This window comes from Amia ocellicauda, chromosome 3 (assembly GCF_036373705.1).
Source record: "Amia ocellicauda isolate fAmiCal2 chromosome 3, fAmiCal2.hap1, whole genome shotgun sequence".
Classification (NCBI taxonomy): domain Eukaryota; kingdom Metazoa; phylum Chordata; class Actinopteri; order Amiiformes; family Amiidae; genus Amia; species Amia ocellicauda.
The window spans coordinates 1077343-1098044 of record NC_089852.1 but is presented as its reverse complement, the minus strand read 5'-3'; the positions used below and the strand labels follow the sequence as shown (position 1 = coordinate 1098044).

Sequence of the window (20702 nt, the reverse complement as noted above, 5' to 3'; positions counted from 1 at the left end):
TAGTCCCCAGTGTGTCAGTATAGTGCCCAGTGTGTCAGCCCAGTGTGCCAGTATAGTGCCCAGTATGTCAGTATAGTGCCCAGTGTGTCAGTATAGTGCCCAGTGTGTCAGTATAGTGCCCAGTGTGTCAGCACAGTGTATCAACCCAGTGTGTAAGTATAGTGCCCAGTGTGTCAGTATAGTGCCCAGTGTGTCAGCCCAGTGTCAGTATAGTGCCCAGTGTATCAACCCAGTGTGTAAGTAGTGCCCAGTGTATCAACCCAGTGTGCCAGTATAGTGCCCAGTGTGCCAGTATAGTGCCCAGTGTGCCAGTATAGTGCCCAGTGTATCAACCCAGTGTGTAAGTATAGTGCCCAGTGTATCAACCCAGTGTGTAAGTATAGTGCCCAGTGTGTCAGTATAGTGCCCAGTGTGTTAGCACAGTGTCAGTATAGTGCCCAGTGTGCCAGTATAGTGCCCAGTGTGTCAGCCCAGTGTCAGTATAGTGCCCAGTGTATCAACCCAGTGTGTCAGTATAGTGCCCAGTGTGTCAGTATAGTGCCCAGTGTGTCAGCAGTGTCAGTATAGTGCCCAGTGTGCCAGTATAGTGCCCAGTGTATCAACCCAGTGTGTAAGTATAGTGCCCAGTGTATCAACCCAGTGTGTCAGTATAGTGCCCAGTGTATCAACCCAGTGTGTAAGTATAGTGCCCAGTGTGCCAGTATAGTGCCCAGTGTGTCAGCCCAGTGTGCCAGTATAGTGCCCAGTGTGTCAGCCCAGTGTGCCAGTATAGTGCCCAGTGTGTCAGCCCAGTGTGCCAGTATAGTGCCCAGTGTATCAGCCCAGTGTGTCAGTATAGTGCCCAGTGTGTCAGCACAGTGTCAGTATAGTGCCCAGTGTATCAACCCAGTGTGTAAGTATAGTGCCCAGTGTATCAGCACAGTGTGTCAGTATAGTGCCCAGTGTCAGTATAGTGCCCAGTGTATCAACCCAGTGTGTAAGTATAGTGCCCAGTGTATCAACCCAGTGTGTCAGTATAGTGCCCAGTGTCAGCCCAGTGTCAGTATAGTGCCCAGTGTATCAACCCAGTGTGTCAGTATAGTGCCCAGTGTATCAACCCAGTGTGTCAGTATAGTGCCCAGTGTGTCATTACAGTGTCAGTATAGTGCCCAGTGTGCCAGTATAGTGCCCAGTGTGTCAGCCCAGTGTCAGTATAGTGCCCAGTGTATCAACCCAGTGTGTAAGTATAGTACCCAGTGTGCCAGTATAGTGCCCAGTGTATCAGCCCATTGTGTCAGTATAGTGCCCAGTGTCAGCACAGTGTCAGTATAGTGCCCAGTGTGTCAGCAGTGTCAGTATAGTGCCCAGTGTGTCAGCACAGTGTCAGTATAGTGCCCAGTGTATCAACCCAGTGTGTAAGTATAGTGCCCAGTGTATCAGCACAGTGTGTCAGTATAGTGCCCAGTGTGTCAGTATAGTGCCCAGTGTATCAACCCAGTGTGTAAGTATAGTGCCCAGTGTATCAACCCAGTGTGTCAGTATAGTGCCCAGTGTATCAACCCAGTGTGTCAGTATAGTGCCCAGTGTGTCACTACAGTGTCAGTATAGTGCCCAGTGTGCCAGTATAGTGCCCAGTGTGTCACTACAGTGTCAGTATAGTGCCCAGTGTATCAACCCAGTGTGTCAGTATAGTGCCCAGTGTATCAACCCAGTGTGTCAGTATAGTGCCCAGTGTGTCACTACAGTGTCAGTATAGTGCCCAGTGTGTCAGTATAGTGCCCAGTGTATCAACCCAGTGTGTAAGTATAGTGTCCAGTGTATCAACCCAGTGTGTCAGTATAGTGCCCAGTGTGTCACTACAGTGTCAGTATAGTGCCCAGTATATCAACCCAGTGTCAGTATAGTGCCCAGTGTATCAACCCAGTGTGTCAGTATAGTGCCCAGTGTGTCACTACAGTGTCAGTATAGTGCCCAGTGTGCCAGTATAGTGCCCAGTGTGTCAGCCCAGTGTCAGTATAGTGCCCAGTGTGTCAGTATAGTGCCCAGTGTATCAACCCAGTGTGTCAGTATAGTGCCCAGTGTATCAACCCAGTGTGTCAGTATAGTGCCCAGTGTGCCAGTATAGTGCCCAGTGTATCAACCCAGTGTGTAAGTATAGTGCACAGTGCATCAACCCAGTGTGTCAGTATAGTGCCCAGTGTATCAGCACAGTGTGTAAGTATAGTGCCCAGTGTGTCAGCCCAGTGTGTCAGTATAGTGCCCAGTGTATCAACCCAGTGTGTCAGTATAGTGCCCAGTGTATCAACCCAGTGTGTAAGTATAGTGCCCAGTGTATCAACCCAGTGTGTAAGTATAGTGCCCAGTGTATCAGCACAGTGTGTATCAACCCAGTGTGTAAGTATAGTGCCCAGTGTATCAACCCAGTGTGTCAGTATAGTGCCCAGTGTGTCAGTATAGTGCCCAGTGTATCAACCCAGTGTGTCAGTATAGTGCCCAGTGTATCAACCCAGTGTGTAAGTATATTGCCCAGTGTATCAACCCAGTGTGTAAGTATAGTGCACAGTGTATCAACCCAGTGTGTCAGTATAGTGCCCAGTGTATCAACCCAGTGTGTCAGTATAGTGCCCAGTGTATCAACCCAGTGTGTCAGTATAGTGCCCAGTGTATCAGCACAGTGTGTAAGTATAGTGCCCAGTGTGTCAGCCCAGTGTGCCAGTATAGTGCCCAGTGTATCAACCCGGTCGGTGCCCAGGCCCCCTCACCCCCATCGCGGTGGAACATTGCCACGTCCAGGTCAGTGGCGCCAGTGTGAGTCAGCAGGTTGTGCTCCAGAGCGCAGCCCTGTCGCGCCAGCAGGTTCTCCCTTGGGGGGCAGGGTTGGACATAATATTTAGTATGAAGTCAGTGGGAAGCCACCCCCTCCTCAGCCACACACACTGAAGACACGCTGTCCTGTTACTGTACTGAATGTCTCAACGAGAAGCAGGCGGGCTAATTGGTTAATGGGTTAATTGACCGAGACACCTGAAGCAGACTGTTCAGACCAGGTGGGCGGGCAGCTAGGGAGGCAGAGATCAGCACAGCTGTGTGTCAGTGTCAGCCCTTAAAATAAGCCTCCTCTAGTCTCCCTCTCTCTCTCTCTCTCTCTCTCTCTCTCTCTCTCTCTCTCTCTCTCTCTCTCTCTCTCTCTCTCTCTCTCTCTCTCTCTCTCTCTCTCTCATGTGCACTGACCGGACGCTGCTGACAGAGGAGACGGTGGAGGTGCCCAGAGTGATGCGGTGCAGCCCGCTCTCCTCCAGCAGGGACGTGTTGTTGTAGGGGTTCGGACCCTGGACACAGACAGACAGAGGGAGGAAGAGAGACAGAGAGACAGAGAGGGAGAGTTTCATTATGAGGGGACTGCTTTTAAGATAATTGATAATGATGTTATTAATCATCAGGTGATCGATTATTGAGTTATGGATGATCAGGGTATTGTTGAGCTGTATTACAGAGGGGGTATTGGGGGGTATTAGTAATCAGGGTATTGATAATGGAGGTATTGACAATGCGGTCGCGCTGGTCTGTCTTACGGAGATGGGCGGGGGGCGCGTGGTCTCCTCGGCCGGGCTCTTCTTGCCCAGACAGGCCAGCCGCCAGGCCTCACGCACCTCGGCACTCAGGAGACAGAACACCAGGAGCACGGCCAGGCCCTGTCACCACAACACACTGTTAACACACCGCACAGCCTGTCACCACAACACACACACACAAACGTACACACACTGCACAGCCTGTCACCACAACACACACACACACACACACACACACTGCACAGCCCATCACCACAACATACACACACACTGTTACCACACACTGCACAGCCTGTCACCACAACACACACACACACACACACACTGCACAGTCCCTGTCACACACACACTGTTAACACAGTCAGTCAGACAGTACCTGCAGACAGCACAGCACAGTGTAGAGGTAGTGGAAGGCGAGGACACTGTTGTTGACGGCCATCAGGCCAAACAGCCAGGTGGAGCTGGCCAGCAGCAGCAAGATAAAGGCATTGCGCACAGTGGTACTGCAGAAAGAGAGAGAGAGAGGGTGGGGGAGATAAATGGAAGGAAGAGAGCGATGGAAAGAGAAATAGAACATTTACAGAGAAAAATAAGAGAAAACAGGAGGAGAGCAAATGACAGTGAAGCACCTCTCCTCCTTCAATTCATCCCTTCATCCCTCCGTTTTGCTCATTTTTTAGTTCCTTGCTTCATTGGTCCCTCTCCATCACTTGCTTTACACCCACTGCTCCCTCCTTCCATCCCTTATTTTTCATCTGACTCTCCCTCTTACCTCTAATCTTGAATCCCTCACTATCCTCTTCTCTCTTCCCCTCCCTCTCTCGCTCTACCCCTGTCCTATTTTCCTCTCACTGCCCCCTCTCTCTCTCTCTCTCTCTCTCACCATTACCCAGTACCCCTCACTGCCTCCGTGTCCCAGTATTCCCAGTGCTGCCAGGCTGGTACTCACACCACGGACTGTTTCTTTGTCTCTTTCTGTGTGGGGTTGCAGGACATCCGGGCCACGATCAGGAACATCCCGCCGTTCATCTGAAAAACACCAGGGGGCAGCACTGAGCACACTGACACTGTACACACTGACACACTGAGCTCACCGACACATTGTATACACTCACACACTGATACACCGGGAACACCAACACACTGTACGCACAGACTGCTACACTAAGCACACTGACACATTGTATACACTTACAGACTGATACACTGATACTGTACACACTAATTCACTGACACACTGTTCAGAAAGACAGTGAGACACTATGGGACAGAGACAAACAGATACTGACAGACAGACAGACAGACAGACAGTCGGACACACAGAGAGACAGACAGTGGGACAGGCTCCCAGACAGGGGACAGACGCGCAGTGGGACAGATACAGAGACAGGGGGACAGGAGGCTGTACCACGATGACAATGCCGATGGGTCCGGCGAAGCTCCAGATGAGCTTGTCATGGACGGATATCCAACAGAAATCCGGGTTCCCATAACCCTCTGGGTCCAGCCCCACCGCCAGCCCTGAGCGAGAGAGAGAGAGAGAGTGAGTATCTTGTCATCTGTATCTGGTCACGCCACTAAAGCACCTTTTGAATTGAGAGGGTGTGAGTTGGGATTGGAAATGTGTGTTGTTTGTTGTATTTTGTATGTTGTATGTTGACAGCGTTGAGTTTTGTGTTTCAGGTGAGTGTGTGGTGTGTTGACAGTGTGGTGTGTCTTGTGTGTCCTATATCGGCGGTGTTAGGCGCAGGAGAGCGGTCAGTACCGGTGATGATGGCCGGCACACCCCAGCCGATAGCGTAGTAGAAGCGCATGGCGCCGTAGTTGATGTTGCGCGCCTCCGTCTGCATGCGGTAGATGTGCAGCCCCTCGACAAACAGCCAGGCGAACGTGGCCATGAAGAAATAGTGCAGCAGGATGGCGATGACCGTGCACAGGAACTGAGGGAGGGGGATGAGAGAGAGCGTTACACAGAGCAACACTCGGGCATCGTGCACAGGAGCCCAGGGAGGTGGTGGGAGGCAGACAGACACACGCAGCCAACCCCCCCCCCCCCAACACACACACACACACACACACACACCGCCCCGGTCAGACACACACCCCCACAGCCTCAGTCACCTGCTGCTCGGTCTGGTTGATGCCCAGCAGGAAGACGAGTTCGGACAGGAAGATGGCGGCAGCCATGTTGCAGTGGATGCTGCGCGTGTTGGACTTGAGGCCGCGCAGGCAGGACAGCACACACACGGTCAGCAGCAGCGCCAGCAGTGACACGGACACGGAGGAGTACGTCACCACGGCCAGCGTCTCCAGATCCCCCTCCAGCTGCTGCTCGGGGGGTAGTGATTATCATCATCATTGTTATTATAATCACTTCTGTATTGTAAATGCTTTGAAGAGAATAGGTAATCAAGCTCATCTGAACTGAAAGATGGAGATAGAGGGATGGAGGGAGGGAGGGATGGAGAGGGCTGGAGGGGCAGTCTCACCTCTCTCTGGGAGCTGTCCATCAGGACCCCGAAGGTGCCCAGCCGGCTGCACTGGCAGCGCACGTGTGTTGTGTTCCTGTACAACACACTGCAGTCGCGCACGGTCCAGCACCCCCCCGCCTCCACCCTGCAGAGAGACAACTACACAGCTACACAACTACACAGCACCCCCCCGCCTCCACCCTGCAGAGAGACAACTACACAGCTACACAACATACACAGCACCCCCCCGCCTCCACCCTGCAGAGAGAGACACAACTACACAGCACCCTGCACTCTGCACCATGCAGAGATGTACACACAGACAGACACTGCTACACAACCACACACACTTACTCACACACACACACTCACGGGCTGCTGTGGTTCCATTGCACACAGAGTGGTTTGCTGCGGTTGGCCGTCTGCAGGAGCCTGAAGTCCAGCAGGAGGGGCGTGTCCAGCGCAGCTGGCACGTCCGACTGACCGGCAAACACCGACACACTGACCACTGGGGAGTTCATCACAGGGTGTTTAGGGAGTCTGCGGAGAGGCGGGGGGAGACAGAGTTAAAGATTATTGGGAGAGACAGTCAGTCGGTGTGTGTCAGTCAGTCATTCAGTGTGTCAGTCAGTCAGACAGTTGTACTGGTGGTCAGTGGTCAGACCTGATTCCACGGCGGTCAGTGTGGTATTTGCCGGGTAGTGCTGCCCCCAGGCTGCGGTAGATCAGCAGAATGACGACGGTGATTGGCTGCTCGGGTGGCGACACAGGGCGTCTGGGCACTGACACCTCCGCCGTCTCATTGGCCAGACCTCCGGCGGGGGCGGGAACAACTGTGGGAGGAACTGGGCCCAGGAAATAGGAAGAGAGCACGTGAGTGAGAACGCGTCAGTGTCAGTCATTCTGTCTGTCCGTCTCTGTGACTGTTGGTCTGTGTGTGTAGCTGTCAGGGTGTGTGAGTGCTAGTTAGTGTCTGTCTGTCTGCCTGAGTGTGTCAGTCTGAGTGTGTATGTCTGTCTGTGTGTCTGTCCGTGTGTGCCAGAAAGTGTCAGTGCCTGTGCGTCTGTGTGCAAGTGTCAGTGATGTCTTGTGTGTCCGAGTGTGCCAGTCAGCTCCTGGGTGTCCGAGTGTGCCAGTCAGCGCCTGTTTGTCCATGTGTGCCAGTCATAGACCGTGTGATCATAAGTGCCAGTCAGCGCCCGTGTGTCCAAGGGTCTGTCCAGACTCACCCGTGTGTCGGGGGGGCAGCAGGGCGGTGGGGGGCAGCAGCACATGCGTGTGGGGGTCCCAGAGCGGCTGCCCACGGAACAGACTGCTGTGGTAGCGAGGGAAGCGGCGTCGCATGTGCGTGTGGTTATCCAACCGGTCCAGGTTCATCACTGAAACACACTCATGTTATTATTGCTTTTATTATTATTAGAATACCTGTTCCTGCATCTCCACTCTCTCCTCTCCTTCCCTCCTCTCCCTCTCTCCTCTCCTATTCAATCCTCCCTCCCTCCTCTCCTCCCTCTCTCACCGATGTTGGGAGCGACGATGGCCACAGGATTGAGGTAGGTGAGTTTCATGTTGTGGGCCAGGGTTCGAGAGTACTCCTCCAGCTGCTCCACCAGCCCGGCCACGCCCCCCACGGCCCCGCCCAGTGATCGCCACAGACCCGCACTTCCAGCCCCCAGCAGAGCACTGCAGCCACGCACCAGGTTCTGCCCACGGAGGGGGGGAGAGAGAGAGAGAGAGAGAGAGAGGTAGGGCAGGGGAAGAGTGGAGTGAGGGTGAGAAAGTTGAGGGAAGAGAGAGAGCAAAAGAGAGAGAGAGAGAGAGAGAGAGGGGAGGTTTGAGAGAACGAGTGAGGGAAGAGAGGCAAGAGGGAAAAGTGGTTAATACATCCCCCTCTTTCTCTCTCTCTCTCCCTCCCTCCCTCCCTCCTTCTCCCCCGCGCTCTCTCCCACCTCGTTGAAGTGGGCGTCCTGCGTGGCCGTCAGCCCGAAGCCGCTCTGTCGTCTCTCGAATCCGAGCAGCCGGTGCAGCACGCGGTCTGCGATCTGCAGGTCATTGCCGTAGAGGCGGGCGGTGCCCTCGGCCACGTCGCGGAGCTGGTGAGCGAGCTTCTTGGCCTCGATGGTGCTGAGCTCCGTCTCGTTCCTCTCCAGAGACTCCAGCTGTGACACACAGACACATGCAGTCAGTAACACACACTGCTTTGACTGTATCTGTCTGTCTGTCCCTGTCTCTCTGTCTGTCCATCTGTCTCACCGCAGTGTTGAGCTCCACGAACGGGGGGGAGGTGCAGTTGAAGAGGTCGGGCTCCAGCCAGCCCCGCTCCACATCACAGTGCCGGATAGCAGCTCCTGCACACACACACAGAGTTATCATACAGATAAACACACACACAGGGTTATCCAGACAAACACACAGGGTTATACGGATAAACACACAGAGGTGATGTCAGCGGTCAGGGTGATGTCAGGGTGATGTGACTCACCCATGGATCCCTTAGGACAGGGCACGGCAGCTGGCAGGTTGAACTTGGTGCGGGGCCACCAGATCCCCGCCGTCAGTGTCCGCGGGCAGCCGTCGTAGATCACTGCCAACAGGGGAGTGGTGAGATACGGGTGTTACCAGCGGCAGACACAGGAGGAGCAGCAGCACTAGAGTCAGCGGCTTTACACGGAGTACTGATAGTGATATAGTAGCATTAGGTTGTGCAGTATTAGTAATAGTACAGTAAGTGGAGCTGATCTGGCAGGAGTAGCAGTGGTGGTGTTAGCATTAACAGTGTCGTGTCGGCAGTCACAGTGTGTTTTGGCCGCGGGTGGCGCGTGGCTGACGCCCTCTCACCCTCGCAGCCGCTCTGTGTGACCTCGGCGAACGGGTTGTCGCAGGCGTTGCATTGGCGCCCGATGACGCCCGGCCGGCACTGGCACTGGCCGCTGTCGGGCCCGCAGGCACGCGAGAACGACCCCGTAGGGTAGCAGTCACACGGCAGGCACGCCTCGCTGCCACGCGGGCGGTAGTGGAACTCCTATAGGGCAGCGGGGGGGGGAGGTTTCACAGCATGACATTATATTCTTATATTTCATGATCATTCATAATAAAGATCATAGTCATAAACAGCCACAGCTTAACCTTGACCTAAGCAGTATTGATGTATTTCTTATCTGACCCAGGAGCAGGAGTCCCCTCATATCTACACAGAGCCCATCCCGCCCCTCACCTTGCACTGGCAATGCCCGCTGGTCTTGTTGCAGTCGGGGTCAAACCCTTTCCCAGCGTCGCAATGGCAGGGGCCGCAGGTGGGGCTGCCCCACCACCCCCTCGGGCACTGCTGGTCAACCCTGCAGTGTGGAGACACGGGGTGACACACTGGCACACTGAAACAGTGGGACACGGACACACTGACACAGTGAGACATGGACATACTGACACACTGACATAGTGGGACAGCGGACACACTGACACAGTGAGGCATGGACACACTGACTGACACACTGACACGGACACACAAACACACTGACATGCTGATATAATGAGACGCAGTGACACAGTGACACACTGACCTGTGCTGGCAGTACTGTCCGAAGTGGTTGTCCCCGCAGTTGCAGGCATAGCCGTGGGAGCTGCTGGGCTTGCGGTGGCACACAGCCTCATTCTCACACGGGTTCAGCTGGCAGGCATCCACACAGGCCTTACCGTAGTAACCTGCACACACACGGCACCACACTCTGGTTACAGCACTGAGTGAAAAAACACACCCGGACTCACACACAGACACACACACTCATACACACACACACACTCATATACACTCATACACACACACACACACACACACACACAGACACACACACTCATATACACTCATACACACGCATACGCACACACACAGACTCATATACACACACACACAGACTCACAGGGAGGTATACAGAGAAACTAAACCATAGAGCCTTAAGGACTAAGACAGAGAGAGAGAGAGAGAGAGAGAGAGAGAGAGAGAGACGGAAAAACACATACAGACAGGCAGACAGGAAGGCAGGGAGGAAGAGCATTGCTAGAAAACCTACACTTCTTCAATCTCTCCCTCTTTCTCTTTCCTTCTCCTAGTCTCTCTCTCCACCCCCCCCCCCCCCCGTCTGCCAGTTCCTAATGAGCTGTGCTTACTCTAATTAGCATGTCCTTTATACAAGCAGCATCGATACATCGTTACTTAATTAATTCTTAATTGCGGATTTATCTCCGGGAGATGAGAGGGAATAATTCACTTCTCAGATCACAAAGAAACTTTTTTTTTACTTTTTTTTTTACCAAGTGCTTATTCTGGAGGTCTATTAGCTATTAATGATACTCTAATTAAATGGCGTTAATTATCTTATATGTTAATTAAGAGGGATGTTTGCTTTAGTTAATGTGGTAGAGCTCCCAATCTCCCTCTCCCCCTCTCTCTCATTTCTTTCCCTTCACCAGCACTTCTCCAAACTTAAGTTCTCTCCCTTCCTCTCTCCCTCCCTGTCTCCCTGCATCTCTTTCACTCTCTTTTTCTCACTTTCCACCTCTTTTCGGTTTCTCTCCCTCTTTATTTTCTTTCTCCCCCTCCCCGCCGTTTAATTAAATTTCAATTAAATTCAGGTCTCTCTTTCTGTCACTCTCTCTCTCTCTCCTTCCATGCTTCCTCCCTCCTGTGTTAAGTCCCAGAGCATCTGTTTTAACTCTGTCCCTCTCCCCCTCAGACTTGTGTGTGGGGGGGGGGGTAGTTCTGAGGGAAGTGATGGAGGAGGGAAGGGTCGGGGGGGGGGGGTGTTGCTCTGAGGGACATCCGTTCAAGCTACACATCCGCTACTTCAGAGAAAGAGAGACAGACTGGAGACAACCTGGAGCACTAATACTGCAGCAGCACAGAGAGAGAGAGAGAGAGAGAGAAGTCGGAAAGATAAAAGAATAACAAGCAGAGAAAAAAATGAAAAAATAAAGCAGGGCAGACAGACACACAGACAGAGGGACAGAGAGAGGGACAGAGACACACAGACACAGGGACAGAGACAGGGACAAAGACACACAGACAGAGGGACAGAGGACACAGGCACAAAGAGAGGGACAGAGACACACAGACAGCTGTACCTGGTTCACACTGGCAGGAGGGACGTTCCCAGTCGTCCTCGCAGCGGCTGTGGGCTGGACAGGGGGCGGAGTCACAGGGGTCCCCCAAGCTGCACCCTGCCTGCACCTGCACTGAGCGCGTGGGCTTGGGTAAGGGGCTCCCCGGGGGCGTGTCGCCCAGACGCACTCCCTGACACAGACACAGACAGACACACGGACACAGACAGATAGACACACACACATATATAGAGACAGACAGACAGACCAACCAAGAAACAGAGAGAGAGAAATGGGGTCAGCTTGCCTATGTATGGGTGTGGGGACACCTGGGCAGTGCAGGTACACAGGTGTGTGTCAGTGTGTGTCTGGGCTGTGTGCAGTGTCAGACTCACCTGTATGCAGCCCTTCATTCCGCTCTGCACCTCCCTGGCACCCAGCACCCCCCCCACGTGTAGGTGCTTCACTTTGAGTCCATGGAGCTCACTGCCCACTATCACCGTGCCCTGGAGAGGGAGAGGGAGAGAATCAGTCTGTGCTGGCCCCCACGAAGACAGACAGCAGGACAGAGATACAGAGACAAAAAGACACACAGTCAGACAGACAAGACTGCTTGTCACACAGAATGACAGACAGAAAGGCACACAAAACATACAAACAGACCCGCAACAACACAGATACACACACAGACACAGAGACACATACAGACACAGACACACATACAGAGACACACAGACACACATACAGAGACATACAGAGACACATACAGACACACACACAGACACACACACACACACACACAGACCTGGAAGAGGCCGAAGTCCAGCCTGACCGTGGCCACGTATCGCGTGTCCTGGGGCGTGCGCACGTCACGGAGCTCCAGCTGCAGGTCGTGCCAGTGCCCGTCGTTCACCGGCACCGCGTCAAGCAGCAGCTTCGCCAGCCGCCCCCCCCCCTGGCTCACCGAGAACAGCAGCTGCCCCCCTGACAGCTGCAGGTTAACGGCACACAGAGCACAGGGCACGAGGGGTTAATGACAGTGAGCCCAGAGCAGGGCCCCGACACACAGCCCTCTGGGTGACTACACAGCAGAGTCTCAGGGTTTAAGCTCTGAATGACTTAATTAATTCAACTATAATTGCTTAATTGGACATTTCCTTCAATTATTGTCTGCTGTGAAAGGACTGGAGACCAGTTACAATTTCACAGCAAAGCCCTGAAACACACTCACACACAAGCACCCCCCCACACACACACTCTCTCACACTCTCACACACACGCACACATGCACACACACACAGGGTCTCTGCACAGGCCTGACACACACTCTCCCTCCCCCTCTCCATTATCCCTCTCTCCCCCTTCCTCTTCTCTCTCTCTCTCTCTCTCTCTCTCTCCCTCTCACCTGGAAGAGGATGCTGGTATGTTGTCCAGCCTGCGCCTGCATCAGTACCCCCTCGCTGCCCCGGGTGCGAAACACCAGCCCCAGGTACCAGGGCACAGAGATGGCCGTTTCGCCCTTCAGGTCCCACCAGAGGGCGCCAGCTCCCAGGAACCGGTGAGGGTGGTGCATCACTGTGCCCAGGGAGAGAAGGGTGTGAGAGCGTCAGTGTGGGAGAGCATCAGTGTGAGAGGAAGCCTGTGTGTCAGTGAGTCAGTGTGTCAGTGAGTCAGTGTGGGAGAGTGTCTGTGTGTAGAGATGTCAGTGTGTGTCAGTGTGTCAGTGTGGGGGTGTTCTGACCATGGCCGCAGTCTTTGCCTCCGTAGCCCAGCGGACAGTCGCAGGAGAACGTTTCCCAGCTGACCCGGCACGTCCCTCCGTTCTTACACGGGTTCGGAGCGCAGAACTGCTGCTTAGCACTACAGCCTGGAGAGAGAGAGGGAGAGAGAGGGAGGGATATGGGGGAGACAGAGAGAGTAAAATAGATAATTAGACCAGCTGAGTATCTGGGGGTGTTGGGGGGGGGGAAGAGAGAGAGAGATGGGTTTGAGATTTGATGTTAATGATGATGAAATATATATTATCCATTTAAGAAAGAGGAGGAGGAGGGAGTGAGAGATGAAGGTGGAGGAGAGAGATGGAGAGTAGGACAGAGGGGCTGGGCAGGGGGCGGAGCCTCACCGGGCACGGTGCCGTTGTTGGCGATGTAGGCGGCCATGTCGACACGGCGGTTGTCAATGTGCAGGTCACGCATGCAGCCGATGAACTCGTGGCTCCGCAGAGGGAAGTTCCCCGGCAGGTTGGGGACTCCGCCCAGCAACAGGGGACCGGTCAGATCCAGAGACCTGCGGAGAGAGGGAGATGGAGAAAGGGAGAGGAAGAAAGAGAGGGAGATGAGGGGGACATTATATTAGAACATAAGAAGATAAGAACATAAGACAGTGTCCAATCGAGAGGAGCACATTCACCCCATCGTGCTCGTTTGGTGTCCATTAATAACTAAGTGATCAAGGATCCTATCCAGTCTCATTTTGAATGTTCCCAAATTGCCTCTTCAGTCCCCACGTAGTCTCCTCTGTTCCAGGTGAAAAGGTTCAGTTCCTCAGTCTCTCAGTAGGACATTCCCTTCAGACCTGGAATAAGTCTGGTTGCTCTCCTCTGAACTGCCTCTAGAGCAGCGATATCTTTCTTGAAGTGTGGAGCCCAGAACTGTCCACAGTATCCAGATGAGCTCTAACTAGTGCATTGTACAGTCTGAACATCACTGCTCTTGTTCTCAATTCTACACTTTTGACAATATACCCTAGCGTTGTGTTTGCCTTTTTTATTGCTTCCCCACATTGCTTGGATGGAGAAAGTGAGGAGTCCACATAGACTCCTAGGTCTTTCTCATGCGATACTTCATCTAGTTCTATTCCTCCCATAGTGTAATTATAGTGGACATTTTTGTTACCTGCATGTATTACCTTGCACTTGTCCACATTGAATTTCATCTGCCAGGTGTCGGCCCACAACTGAATATTATCTAAGTCCCTCTGAATAGCCTGTGCTGCCGAGATTGTATCTGCTGAGCCACCTATTTTAGTATCATCTGCATATCTGACAAGTTTGCTAACTATCCCAGAGTCCAGATCATTAATATAGATTAGAAAAGGTACAGGCCCTAGTACTGATCCCTGTGGAACTCCACTAACAACCTCACTCCAGTTAGAAGCGACTCCTCTAATCAACACCCTCTGTTTCCTAGACATCAATAGTACATTGGTAGCGCAGTGCAGTAAAATGTAATATAGTGTAGTGCAGTGCAGTGCAGTACAGTACCGTGCAGTAAAGTATCAGTGCACTGCAGTAAAGTGTCAGTACAGTGCAGTGCAGTGCAGTAAAGTATCAGTACATTGCAGTACAGTGCAGTGTGGCTGGGCGGGTGTGGCACTGACTTCTTGGCGCTGCTCTGCAGGCCCTGGGCGGCGCAGCTGTAGTTGCCCAGGCTGTGGCCGAAGCGCAGGGCGATGGCCGTGTCACAGTCGTCCACCGACAGCACCGCCACCTTCTCCTCCGACGGGCCCTGCGGCTCCCCAGACACACTGCGCTTCGGCTGCGGAGAGGGAGGCATTAATACAGAAGGGCAGGGTGAGAGAGACACAGGACTGCACCGTGACTGAGGCAGAGAGCGGGGAGAGGAGGACACGGGGTGAGGGGTTATTTAAAGACTGCTCTGGACACAACTGGATAAATCCCATCACTGCTGAACAGGGAAAACTCTGAACTTGAGTTTGATAGAGAGGGGGGTAAACAGAGAGCTACAGACAGACAGACAAAGAGACAGAGAGGAAGATAGACAGACAGAGAGACAGACAGGCAGAGAGACAGAGAGGAAGATAGACAGACAGACAGACAGACAGCAGCGCTACCTTGTTGTAGTAGTGGATCTGCACAGTGTGCCAGTTGCCATCGCTCACGCCCCCGGGCAGGTAGGGGCTCACCTGTGTGGAGGACTCACCTGGGGACAGAGAAGTGGGAGTGGGGAGGAGGGTCAAAGATCACTGGTTAAACAGGTCATTCGAATCGCAACTTACTGAACAGACAGAAAGAGAGGCAGACGGGTGGACAGGCAGACAGAGAGACAGGCAGGCGGACAGACAGACCTGTGGAGTAGGTGAGCTGCACCTGCCCCTCCACGATTTCCAGAGCCAGGAAGTCGTGCTTCTCATTGAAGCGCCCATTATACAGCAGCAGCCCACTGCTCTCCAGGGTGGCAAACCTGAGACGGGGAGGGAGCGGGAGAGGGGGAGGGAGATGTCATTCTGCACGGGAATGTACTGTACCGCACCGTACTGCACTGTACTGCACTGTACCGCACTCACGAGAGGGAGAGGGACAGGTGGAAGCGCTGGCGCAGGCCGCGGAACATCACGAAGGTCTTGGGGGGGAAGTAGCGGGCGGCCACAGCGCAGTAGGGCCTCTCGAAGCCGCCCCCGCCTGCCGGGCAGTCGCAGCGGAACCCTCCCCCGGCCAGGTCCCGGCACGTGCCCCCGTTACCGCATACCCCCGGAGCGCAGCGGCCCCGGCGCCGGTCCACCTCGCAGCGCTCACCTGGGGGGGTGGAGGGAGAGAGGGAAGGTGTGGTGAGGCATGTAGAGGGATAGGGATGTGGGAGAGAGGAGGAGAGGGGGATGAGATGGTAAGAAGGAGAGAGAGAAATGGAGGAAGAGGGACACAGGAATGTGGGGGGAGAGAGAAAGAGTTATAGACATTAGTAAACAGCATCAGAGAGAGAGGAGTGAGGGAAGGAGAGGAATACAAAGGAGAAAAATCAGTTATACATCATTAGACCAATTACGCCTGTCTGTTACTGTCCCTCTTTATACCACCATCCCTCTCTCTCTCTCTCTCTTCCTGTTATCGAGTCTACCTTCTCTTCAGACCTGCATTAATTCTTTCATACCATTTCCTTCCCGGGGGTGGGGGGGTGGGATGTTTAATTCATCAAAGCAGCAATTCACCCTGCAGCCCCCCCCCCCCAAAGCCTCACCCTCACACAGTATCTCCCCCAGGGGCCCGTTTCTAATACACACACACACACTCACACTCACACACACACACACTCTCTCATACACACACACTAACTGCTTCTGTCCTTATCTATCTCCCTCCCTCCATCTCTCTTACACATCATTCTCTCTCTCTCTCTGCTCATTTCTCTATGATTTCTTGGTGGCTGTGGCTCAGTTTAAGCGAATGTTAAACTGATGAGTTAATTAGCAATAACAATCCAGTGAATTCTGCATAATGAATGCCGGTTTGAAAGAAGGAATACAATAAATATGGAGTAGCGCGCTCCGAGCCAAAAGAAAGAAAGACGATCTCTCCTGCAGGAGGAGGAGGACAGGGAGGGAAAGCAGATCAGACACGGCTGATTTTACAGGAAAATATACACTTATCCTTAACAGTTCATATGGGACTGCATACATTACAGCAAGCACACGGACTCTTTTATATATATATGTACACACACACACATACATATACAGAGTACACACACACACTCTCAAACACACACATTTTCACACAAACACACACACACACACAGTACACACACACACACGCACACGCACATGCACACACAGACTAACAGACACAAACACAGTACATACAAACACTCTCACATGCATATACACACACGCACACGCACACACACACACACAGACCCCCTGATTGGTGGATCAGCGCTGTGTGTTGAGCGACTCATACATCAGTGACAGAGTCTTTTCAGTGGCTGTTGAAACGCTGATTCAGAGCTGGAGAAGAAATCAGTGAATCAATAACTGAATAAATACTGTTGAGGCGATCAATACATTCCCACGACTCTGTCTCTCATGCTCTGTATGTTGCTGTGATCGGTGCGTTTCACATTGCCTTCAGCCAAAGCGCTGGTGCCGGTTCATGTCAAGATGCGTGCAAAGCGCTTTCAGTGGGAAACAGAAACCGTGCTGCGCAAAAGCAACCTCACAGTTGGGCGAAGGGACTCCGAGGCAACCGGCACCCGAGTCAGGGGTCAGGAAAGGTCAGCCACACCTTCAGCGGGTCAGTGACAACAATGAGACCCGTGTGCGGAGGCGTGTGGACCAGGATTAGCCGAGTGCCGAGTCACAGAAGTGTCGAAGGCCATAGGGCTGCCTGGCTCAGCATGGGCTCATATTCACTCATTCATCCATCCATCCATATCCTGTAATTGCTTCATCCAGTACCGGGGTCTCTCTCTCTCTCTCTCTCTCTCTCTCTCTCTCTCCCTCTTTATCTCCCTGTGTAATTCTGAGGTTACGTTAATTAAAGAAATAATTAACATTCCCCTGCAGCTCTGCTGGTTTGAACACATCAAACAGTAACTACACACACTCACACTTGCGCTCTCTCTCTCTCTCTCTCTCTCTCTCTCTCTGTTTCCCAGCACAGAGAGGGATCAGACAGGGTTGCTCTCCCTGCCCTGGCCTCCCCTCAGCCCTGCCTGTCCGTCTCTCGGCGTACGCTGGTGACATGAATGTCTTTGTGACTCGTGACCGGGACGTGACTGTGCTGCAGTCCTGTCTACGGGCTTTTGAGAGAGCTTCCTCAGCGCTGGGGAATTGTGCCGAGAGTGGAGCGTTCCTGGCGGGCAGCTGGCAGGGGAAGGTGCCTCCCGTTCTACTGCAGGCGCTGGAGTGGAACAGAGTGGGACTGAAGGTGCTGGGGGTGTATTTGGGCATGAAGGCTTACATGCGGCTGAACTGGGAGGGGGTGTCTGAGAAGGTCTCGGGGAGACTTCAGAGATGGCAGTGGCTGTTGAAGCGCTTATCTTTCAGGGGGAGGGTCCTGGTGATTAATAACCTGGTGGCGTCCATGCTTTGGCACAGACTGGTGTGTCTGGATCCCCCCAGGGCTGCTGGAGTCGGTGCAGAAGACTCTGGATAGGTTCTTCTGGAGTGGAAACCATTGGCTGAAACAGGCTGTCCTGTACCTGCCCCGTGATGAGGGGGGCAGGGGTTGATTGACATCCCTCCCGGGTCGCTGCGTTCAGGTTGCAGGCAGCACAGAGGCTGATGTACACCCCTGCGCTGTGCTGGAGAGGCCTGGCTCCGTCACTACTGGGTTGGGGGGGTTGGTTTGGACCGGCAGTTGTTTTTAATGATAGTGGCCAATCTTACCGTGCACTCGGTGCGGTTCATGGACAGACCGCTGCGGGGGATTAGAGCCTCTCCGGCCCCTGCTGTGTTGGAGTTTGTCCTGCAGTGTTTTTCAGAGAGGCTGGTCCCGGGGCGTGAGCTCATGTTCCCCTCGGTGTTGCTCTCCCCAGGGGTGCCGGAGTTGGGTGAGCGGCCTGGGATGCTAGTGAATCTGGACAGAGAGACTGACCTGCAGTTTCACTCTGCACAGAAGAGGCAGCTGTATATCTTGGCTGTTAAAGCTCGCCTTTACCCAGCACTGAAAGAGCTGACCAACACCAAGTGGAGGGCTCACCTGGCGCTGGGCGAGGATGTGCTGCCATCCTGGAGGCTGCTGTATAAGCTGCCCCTGCCCAAGCGCTCAGAAGATCTGCAGTGGCGAGTCCTGCATGGTATTCTGGCCACGAACTGCTGGCTGAGCCGGGCTGACCCAGGGGTGGAGGAGTGCTGTCCTTTCTGCCCTGCAGCGGAGACTGTTTCATCTTTTTACCGACTGTCTGCAACTCCAGCCATTTTTCATTTTTTCAGCTGGCCTACTGAGGTCTCTCTGGGTGATTTTTAGTGAAAAGCTTTTGATTTTTAGTGTTCAGTATTCAAACATGGATCGCCATCGTTGCGCTCTGGCGAACTTTGTCCTGAGTCAAGCAAAGCTAGCCATTTTGAAATCCTGTAATAATAGGCTGTCCAGTGCAGGTGTTGAGGATGCACAATGTATTTTTAAAGTTCTTGTCTTGACTAGGATAGCAGTGGATTTTACCTTTTTTACCATGGTCAGAGATATTAACTCTTTTAAGCTGAGGTGGTGTATGGTAGAGGGGGTGTGCAGCGTAGGTGAGAGGGGTGAACTTTTATTACATTTTTAATTTGGTCTGTCGTGTTTTATGTTTGCTGCAGTTTCTTTTTGATGGTTGGAATGGATAATCTTTTATTTTGTTGTGTAGAATAAAGGGGTTTCAAATCTCTCTCTCTCTCTCTCTCTCTCTCTCTCTCTCTCTCTCTCTCACCGGTGTAGTCCTCTCTGCAGATGCAGGTGAAGCCGCCTTCCCGGCGTGCGCACACGCCCTCGTTCAGGCATGGGCTGGAGTAGCACAGGTTGATCTCTGTCTCGCAGTAGTCTCCCGTGAAGCCGGGGGGGCAGCGGCAGCGCAGGCCCGTGATTGGGTGGATGGGCCGGAACAGCACGGAGGGGGAGGAGACGAAGGGCGCGGAGCTGTCAAACCTGCAGGATCCAATCAAATCAATTTTTTATTTAATATAGTGCCTTTCACCAGCAGAGATGCATCAGAGTATGTGTGTGAGTGTGTCAGCGTGTGTGTGTGAGTGTATGTGTGTGTGAATGTATATATGTGTGTGTGTGTGTGGCATGCCTCAGTAGAGCTACACTTCACACACAAACCTCAGCACGGAGATGCACTTCATGTAGTTCTGGCAGGGCTCCCTCAGGCACACGTTGTCATCGAAGGGCAGCACCTGCGAGGGGCGGGAGGGTTAGTGAGAGAGAGAACCTACTGACTGATAGATGGACAGACACCCTGACCACGGAGACAGGCAGAGATTAGAAAATTTAACACGTGGTTGAAAGCTTGGTGTAGGGAAGAGGGGTTTAGGTTTATGGAGCATTGGTCTTTCTTCTGGGATAGATGGGACCTGTACAAACCGGATGGTCTACATCTAAACAGAAGGGGGGCTAATGCATTGGGAGAGCGTATGTGCAGTGAAATTGAGAATCATTTAAACTAGGGACTGACAATGGGAGATGATCCTCTAAGGAAAGAAAACAAAGGGAACCTGCTAGTAGGAAAGTCCTGAAATGTTTGTATCTCAATGCCAGGAGGATAAGGAACAAGATGTTAGACCTAGAAGCCACAGTGCTGGCGTGTGACTATGATGTTGTAGGAGTGACAGAAACATGGCTGACAGAAAATTATTGGGATGAATACAAGTTGGAAGGATACACACAGTTTAGGAGAGACAGGCAAAATCGAAGAGGGGGTGGGGTAGCATTATATGTGAAAAATGACATTGAGGCAGAAGAACTAAAATTAGATCCCAGTAACGGAACAGAATCTTTGTAGGTGAAACTTTTGAACAAGAGATCTGGAGGATTAGCGGTAGGAGTGTTACAGGCCACCCAACTCAGATATTCAGATGCTGCATTGTACAGTGTAATCAGGACTGCATGTAGCAAGGATGTGGCTGTTATAATGGGGGACTTCAATTTCCCAAACATAGACTGGGAAAGCCCAGTTGGGACTACAGAAGCAGAAATAGAAATGGTTGAGATGGTAAATGACTGCTTTCTAACTCAATTTGTCAGGGAACCAACCAGAGAGAGTGCATGCATTGACTTGATCTTTTCAAATGACCAAGATAGAGTCAGAGGGACACTAGTTAGAGAACCAATGGCAAACTGTGATCACAACATGGTTAGCTTTGAGGCATTATTTCA

At 52.8% G+C, this 20702-nt stretch overlaps 1 protein-coding gene across 1 annotated transcript in view; it reads right to left on the bottom strand.

Moving 5' to 3' along the window:
• Positions 1–20702, bottom strand: part of celsr3 (cadherin, EGF LAG seven-pass G-type receptor 3) — a 39466-nt gene that overhangs the window by 4392 nt on the left and 14372 nt on the right. The window contains exons 3-33 of the mRNA XM_066699319.1: positions 19650–19723; positions 19258–19472; positions 15419–15647; positions 15200–15315; positions 14966–15054; positions 14492–14649; positions 13236–13399; positions 12855–12980; positions 12519–12688; positions 11919–12104; positions 11509–11619; positions 11138–11306; positions 9580–9721; positions 9237–9357; positions 8861–9044; positions 8505–8606; positions 8276–8370; positions 7972–8181; positions 7542–7725; positions 7252–7401; positions 6687–6867; positions 6395–6562; positions 6041–6167; positions 5673–5879; positions 5317–5491; positions 4960–5072; positions 4501–4580; positions 3928–4054; positions 3552–3671; positions 3211–3308; positions 2742–2842 (exon numbers count right to left, since the gene is read on the bottom strand). Of these exons, the coding sequence (XP_066555416.1) occupies positions 2742–2842; positions 3211–3308; positions 3552–3671; positions 3928–4054; positions 4501–4580; positions 4960–5072; positions 5317–5491; positions 5673–5879; positions 6041–6167; positions 6395–6562; positions 6687–6867; positions 7252–7401; positions 7542–7725; positions 7972–8181; positions 8276–8370; positions 8505–8606; positions 8861–9044; positions 9237–9357; positions 9580–9721; positions 11138–11306; positions 11509–11619; positions 11919–12104; positions 12519–12688; positions 12855–12980; positions 13236–13399; positions 14492–14649; positions 14966–15054; positions 15200–15315; positions 15419–15647; positions 19258–19472; positions 19650–19723 (4492 nt within the window). The remainder of the gene's footprint in view (positions 1–2741; positions 2843–3210; positions 3309–3551; positions 3672–3927; positions 4055–4500; positions 4581–4959; positions 5073–5316; positions 5492–5672; positions 5880–6040; positions 6168–6394; positions 6563–6686; positions 6868–7251; positions 7402–7541; positions 7726–7971; positions 8182–8275; positions 8371–8504; positions 8607–8860; positions 9045–9236; positions 9358–9579; positions 9722–11137; positions 11307–11508; positions 11620–11918; positions 12105–12518; positions 12689–12854; positions 12981–13235; positions 13400–14491; positions 14650–14965; positions 15055–15199; positions 15316–15418; positions 15648–19257; positions 19473–19649; positions 19724–20702) is intronic.